Below are 7636 nucleotides of genomic sequence, written 5' to 3' on the forward strand. Positions count from 1 at the left end.
TAATAGTGAGGAAATTTCACAACTGGACTTGTTGCACAGGTGACATTCTAGGTAGCTCCTGAGAGCGACACATTCTTTCACAAATGTTTGCAGTCTGCATGCCTAGGTGTTTGGTTTTTAACACCTGTGGCCATGCAAGTGACTGGAACACCTGAATTCAATGATTTGGGTAGGTAAGTGAATACTACTGACAATACAGTGTAAATAGAAGTGCTAATAAACTGCATGTATTACTGCTTTTACACACTGCTCATGTACAGGCAGCCATATTGAATTCTAAACTTGGGTTTCATGAGACTCCAGAATTTCTGTGTAGGAAATTCAAATGGAACACAGCATTAAACATGGCCATCCCCATGACCTCTTCTATTGAGCTTAAACTGATTCTTTATCAGTTTGAAAATTTCATAAGAAATTCAGTTATGAAACTACAGTTTAAGTCTTCATCTCTTGTGAGTTACATTTCATAATAATAAATTTATATTTTCATAAGTAAATTTTGCTATGTTTACAGCATAAGTTACGTATTGTTCACTTCATATTGTATATTGTATAGTGTGTAGCTCACTGTGCTCCAGCTCGGAGATGCGCTCATGCAGACTGTTGAGGCCCTGGTCGATGTGCTGGTGGTGGTTCTCTGTTTCTTTGCGCATATTCTTCCTCTCATCCTCCAACAGCTTCACCTTCCACTCCAGATCGCCACCCACATCCTCCACCTGCCCACCAGCCTGCCCTGGAGCCCCCACCAACGCCTCCGAGTGGTTCAGCACCACTGGAACCATCTCCATCTGAAAGAGAGAAAGAGACACACAAACTTCTGGTTATCGACCATTTCAAGATCTAGAAGCTGATTTTCTTTTCAGTGCTCATAATTGCAAAGTTATCCTCAGGCCATTAAACATTTCTCCACATCTCATATGTCCAATTTCAGTGCCGATTTCCTTTTCTAAGAAACCGATTTTTCGCAGCTCCAAATGGTTTCCGACCCATAGTGTTATCTTTTCATAGTGGAAGGAGGGACACTAACAACTATGACTTTGTTGAGAACTGAAGTGAGGCAGGAGCTTGAATTTGTTTTCTGTTTTTCTGATGGGTTGAGTTTGATGTACAAAAACCTGTGTGGTTGTTAGGCTGTAAATCTCATATAATTCATGTGCAAAAGGAAGACAAGGAAGAGAAAACTGAACTCCTAACAAACAACTATGCTGTCACGCCCTCGTCCTGTCAAGTCTGTTTTCCCCGTCATGTGCTCTCTCAGCACATGGCTCTGTTTGTTGTTGTCCATGTCTCCGCCCTTGTCCTGCCTTCTTTCTTCCTGCTTGTCAGTGTTGTTTGTAATCCTGCCCCTTCATTATTAGTCTCAGGTGTCCTTGTGTGTATTTAAGTCCCCTTCTCTCACTTTCTCTTGTCGGACATTTCACCTTTGTAGTGTTTCGTATCCAGTTGTTTCATGTTGTTCCAATTCCTGGTCGTGTCGTTTCCATTTCAGGTCATGTGTTTTTGTTTAAATTCCTAGTCATGTTGTTTCCTCGCTTCGTGTTTGCCCTCGAGTCCGTTTGTGTTTGTTTTGTTATTTTGTTGTTAAATAAAAGTCTGTGTTGTAGCGTGTGCGTCCGCCTCCGTCAGTCTGCCTCGCGAATCCTGACATATGCAAGTAAATCATATTTCATATTTGCATAGAAAATCTGGCAGTGCATCCCGCACTTAAAGTATCATAGAGATTCTTTTACACAGTGAAACATGTAGCAAACACAACCCGGGGTTCCATTTCAGTAAGGGTTTATTTGCTAAATAATAAACAAACAACAAATGCCCAATAATGCCCAACCTTAAAATAAAACCAAATAACATTATTCCAGTGAGTGTGATATTCTGAGTGTAAATGTGTTGGTTTAACTTTTTCCAAATTTTTCCTCGTGGCAGTCCGTATTATTTGAGATTATCATCCAATGCCTAGTTTCACTGGTTAATAAATAATGATTTTAAATAACGTGTGCTGTTGATTTAACAAATACATGCAATCGAGAAGAATCTGAACAAAGCATTTTTCTTCAAATGATCTTATATTTTGTATTTGTTTTATAATTATATATTTTGTATTTACTGTGATTATATATAACTTTATACAATCACCACGCTTACTGAGGAGGCAATTAATTTCTGCACAGTACGGTAAATACAGTGGGTACCCTGCACTGAAGCAAGACACTGCACAATTTAGCAGTCCTTTGCAGCATTTGTAATATGTCCATAGATTTATATATATATATATATATATATATATATATATGAGAGAGATACTCTATTGCTATAAAATTAAGTTAAAACAACAATAGTATATTATGGTGTTTCTATTGGTTAAAATCTTATGTATTCACACAGAGAGAGTGAAATAATGGTTTACTGACAATAAAGTTACTTTGAAGTGTTCTCCTTGTGTCTGCATGTGAAATTGTGAGTGACTGGAAAATGTTGTATGAGAGAGCGAGTCGTCTTCCCCCGAATGAGTGTCACTCGGCCAAAGTCGGGCCAAATGCTGTATAATTTTAATTGGTAACGTGGCATCACTTTTATGAATACATCATTAGTGGGCTGCTGGCAGTTTTTTATTTCACCTGACGGTGGCAGCAGTGTGCTAATGTATAGGATATTGCACCACTGTGTTAATGAACTAAGCTAAACGCCATTCATTATTCTGGGCCAGCAAAGTGATGACAGAATGACATTTGGTGATGACTCCAAAAAAATAAATAAATAAATAAATAACTGACAGTGAAAAACGGCGATTTCAAGAGAGGAATTGGATTTTACATTCTTTTGTACAGAAGCGTATTGCTGCCACACACAATAAAAAAAATCCTCAGTATGTTGTTATTTTGAAATAAGCATCTAATTTTTATGAGATATGTCTGTCTCCATTCTGTCGGTAATACCAATACTGTTCCAACACAAGAGCCACTGAGCCGTGGTTTCACTGGTTCACGCTGCAGTGTCCAGCGATGATCCATTGGTCCAATTGTGTCTAGTTCGACGTCCATGTAATGTTTTGTGTGTTTGGTCTTATTCTCCTGTAAAGTGGCCTAAATCACACACATAACTAAGCAGCGGCTCTGTATGAGCACCAGCTCCAAACTGCATGACCCAGTGAAACCATGGCTCAGTGGCACTTGTGTTGGAACAGTTTTGGTATTACCAACAGAATGGAGACAGACATATCTCATAAAAAATAGATATCTCATAATTACGAAATATTATGTCATTTTTATGACATAATATCTAATAATAACAAGATACTATCTCATAATAACGAGATGCTTATCTCATAATAACGACATGAGTATTGTTTTATCGTGTGCGACAGCAATACGCTTCCACACTACTGCAGCAGTTAATGATCTAAAATGAAGTTTAGTAGTTAATAAATTTAAACTGTTTTGTAAATGTGTTTTTTTATATATTTTGAATACACTGTTATACATTTTTTTATATTAATGATATGTTTGGAATGAGAGACTGGCCCTTTGAAAAAGGTTTGGACAACCCTGGACTATAGCTACCATGTTCACTACCAAGTGGAGGCTAGATGTATTCAGCTCACACCCCTAAGGAATAATAGAGCCCAATCCAGTAGTTTTGTGATTAGTGGCTTCACTAATGCTCTTGTGGCTGAATGCCATCAGGTCCTTTAAATATTCCAGCATTTAGTGTAAAATCTTGACTGCAGCAGCTGCTACTGCAGCAAAGGTGTCCACAACCTTTGGCCGTGTAGTTTTCTTTTATAAAAGACATAAACTCAAGCAACTAAACCATTGAAAAATATTTAGAATAAAGAGGGAACACTTATTCTAGGCAAAAAACCTGTAGCATCTTCCTCAAAGCTGTTTCTCTCACTCATATTTTATGCATGTGTTTTCCCCCAGCAAAAGCTTTATAGAGCAGAGAGAGAGAGAGAGATTTCCCTCACCCACAGCTCTGAAGAAACACATACTGTATGTCAGATAATGCTAATGTTACCAATAATCAATGAAAACGACCTACCAGTTAGCATTATGCAAATGACATCATGCGAACTGGTGGCCTTGAGAGGTTCCTGCTTTGAGATAGAATGATACTGTATATTTATTAAACACTGAAGTATATGGTATAGCAATTAAATGTCTTTCCTTACAAAAAAAAATTCTATGGGTACTCCAGAAACCTTTTAAGAGGCTTTATTTTTAGGCGAGTGGAAAAATGAACGCTCATAAATTCCCTCATTTGTCTTTCCAGATAAACCAAATTAACCCATGGAGTATGTGTGTTTGAGCACAGAAATCACCAAACTCCCTGCTAGACACTGGACAAGACACTTGTATTTTTAAGAGTGTCTAAGCCAACAATAAAAATCACATAGGACTGCTCAGTAAGACTACAATATATTATGATAGGAGTTATTTTATTTGGAATCATGAACGAAATGATTGCTGACTTGCACATGGTTTCATGCAAAGGTTAATACCAGTTTTGATGGAATTTGGTGGCTTTTGCACTTAAACACACAATCACTTTGCAAAGAAAACATGCATCTCTAAAATACTTCATAGAAGAAGAAAAAAAACTTCAAGTGTCAGTGGAAGTCAGTGTTAAAATATTTAATTCCAAACTAATTTGGAGCATTTCACATAATGTGGAGTACAGATGTGTTCAAATGATGTAGCAAATTAAAATTAGAGAGGACTAGAATTAAACTCTGATATAGAACCATGCCCATGAATAACCTGTACCATATATTCACTCACCTCTAACTTTTCTATGCGGTCCTTCAACTGGAGAATGGCTTTCTCCAGCTCCTCCACAGCCCGAGCCGTCTGCAGTTGTGCAGCAGATGTGCTCACATCATCGCCGGCCATGAGTCGCCGGCGTCCAGCTGCCCACACACCCACACTGCGCTCGGGCAGGCTCCTCTCCTCCAGGCCACTCTCACATTCAGAGAGCTTCCCTGTCAACTCCCGAATGGTCCTCTGATCCATGAGGATCTGGTCGTTTTGCCTGAGGACTGTCTGCCGGAGTTCTTCGGCGGTGGCGCTCAGTTGGCTCCAGTCCTCGTCGTCATCATCGTACGGCTCGTCAGCCTGTGACTTCAGGCTCCTGGACTTGCACTCTCCCGGAGGCACGGGTGTGCAGATGAGGCGGCTGAAGGAGAAGCGCTTGGGACCAGTATCGGTAAGCTCGTTACGGAACGGGACCTCGAGGCCTAGGCCCAGTCCACCACTCTCAAAAGATTCCGGACCGTGGAGAGCGCCCAAAGAATCAGGCCCGTGGATCGCGTTCGGTGATTCAGCACGATGGAGAGAGTTCAAGGAATCAGCGCCTCCGGAGTCAACACCGTGGAGTGCGCTCAGTGGCCCCGCGTGTGCCACCGCGCCCGAGGATAGCAGCGCTTCCGCGGACACCGAGTGGTTGTCGGCAGGGGCCTGGAGCCCGGAGGTGCGGGAGCGCGGGTAAACGCTGGCGATGATGCAGATTACCGCGCCAAGGAAAGCCAGCATGCCGGCGGCTACTAGGACTAGGACGAACTTCATCTTCCAAACCAGGATCCAATGTTCGGACGCGTCTTGCCGGGATCTGGATTATTTATTTATATATTTATTTGTTTATAATTATTATTATTATTAATATTTTCTTCCTGCAGATTTGCTCTGCTCCTCCTCCCCGCGTTGCTAAGCTCCTAGTGCTCTGGTTACTATGGTCCCTGACAGGAAGGATGGATGGATGGATGGAGAGAGAGAGAGAGAGATGATGATGACGTGCCCAGGGTAATATAATCCCACCCGTATTCCATCAAGCACCGCCCCCTGCGCTGAGATTGGCTAACAAATCTTTAAAACGTGTTGAGTTTGTATATGAATCGCCAACCAATCCATGTGAAGAAACTTGGTGATTCGCCAATCCTAATACAGGACGTACTTTACTAGCCAATCTAGGCACAGGAGACGGAGTCTTTTTAAATGAAAGTGAAAAGCGGGATTTTCACGGGCAAATTACACTTTCCAAAAGTTTGCAGACAGACTGGTTACATTTAGTTGCACCCAATGTGGACACTATTTTACTGTAAACACCGTTTATATATTATCCAGAAAATAATCAAGACATTAAATGACATGCACAAGAGTAGATGCATATGAGCCCACCATGCTCAATGCCAATAAACCTGGGAAGAGTTTGAGTATCCGGCCTGATTATTGATTATGTAGCTGCAGGGGCGTTTTTCTTGTACCGGGGCACAGCTCTACACTGTTAACTGCTCAAACGTTTGAAAAGATGCTAGTACATTATAGAGTGGCGTGTCCTCAACAGGTTTTTTATTACTGTGGGACATGTCATCATTTGAATAGGGCACCTACCCCAGGAAATGTGGTCTAGTGACGCCCCTGTGAATGTCACAAATCCTTACAACAACACGTACTGTATAATTCAAACGACCGTCCATTAATCGTCTTCATTAAAACCCTTGGTCAGATCATTTAAAATAGAGTGAGGGTCTTACCTGGTTCGATTTTGTTCATTTCCTTGCCTTGCTGCCTTTGTAGCCGAAAACAATTACAAAGAAAATGTTCATATTCATAAATTACACAATATACTCAAATATGTAAAACGCTATAACATTAAAATCACCTGCCTAGTTATATACAAGTTCCCTTTTTATCACACAAACCAATACATGTTGACTAGGTGGGATCTGAACCTTCTAATTTAGGTTTTAAATAGAGGTAGTAATATGTTTTCAGGGGTGCCGTTATGTTAACGTAAGTATAACTAGCTTGCTTAATACACTTTATTGCTTTCTGAGGTTTTGAATCACTCAATCACTGAATAACATCAGCTATTTTTGAAATTGAGGCAGGACTCATTATCCTGCTGAAGAGGTCTTCAAATCTGGACCTTTGATCCAGGTTTCAGGCCTGGTATTACATTATAGCTGCAACTGCTTATTCACCTGACTATCCAGGTATAGTGTCATTTGAAGACTGTGGCATAGATTGTCCGCATAATACATTAATATCAGCATAATAGATTTAGCCCAGGTTTTTATACCAGATGCCCATCCAGATGCCACCATCCCATTTATCCAGACTTAGGACCAGCACTATAAACACACCCGCATGTGCACCTATCCAACTATATTTTAATAAACTTTTTTTTTTTTTTGATGCAAAGAAAAATTTGTCAGAGCTCAACAACCTTGGAGGAGAACACCAACTCTCAGTTCTCCTCAGCTAGACCTTTGCATTGTTACCAGTCCCACACAACTGGAAATGCTGTATTTCTGAGTGAAATGTGCTTTCTCCTCCCTAAACATTAATGACCAAAGTTACAGAACATGTGACCAACAGCTGCTCTTCAATCTCTGGGGTGGCTGACCACCTCAACAGGGTCACATGTATTGCTTCTTCTGAACTAGTGTGTTTGTTTGTTTGTTTGTTTTTTTCAGTCACTGCCATTGCTGGGTTAAATGGCACAATATCTTTGTAGTGCTGTGCACTTCCAAAAAAGCATGTTTCCCAAAATTTTGTGATGGGATCAGTCCAAAAAAAAAGCAATGGTTAGCCACAAGCTGTTTGTATTTATTTATTCAAAGTTAATCAGAATAAATTTC

General features: G+C 40.4%; 1 protein-coding gene across 1 annotated transcript in view; it reads right to left on the reverse strand.

Annotated features, from left to right (window-relative positions):
• Positions 1 to 5697, reverse strand: part of nptxrb (neuronal pentraxin receptor b) — a 126945-nt gene extending 121248 nt beyond the window's left edge. The window contains exons 1-2 of the mRNA XM_066658394.1: positions 4779 to 5697; positions 569 to 788 (exon numbers count right to left, since the gene is read on the reverse strand). Of these exons, the coding sequence (XP_066514491.1) occupies positions 569 to 788; positions 4779 to 5561 (1003 nt within the window). The 5' untranslated portion in view covers positions 5562 to 5697. The remainder of the gene's footprint in view (positions 1 to 568; positions 789 to 4778) is intronic.
• Positions 5698 to 7636: the final 1939 nt, after the last annotated feature.

The sequence above is a fragment of the Hoplias malabaricus genome, chromosome Y (genome assembly GCF_029633855.1).
Source record: "Hoplias malabaricus isolate fHopMal1 chromosome Y, fHopMal1.hap1, whole genome shotgun sequence".
Classification (NCBI taxonomy): domain Eukaryota; kingdom Metazoa; phylum Chordata; class Actinopteri; order Characiformes; family Erythrinidae; genus Hoplias; species Hoplias malabaricus.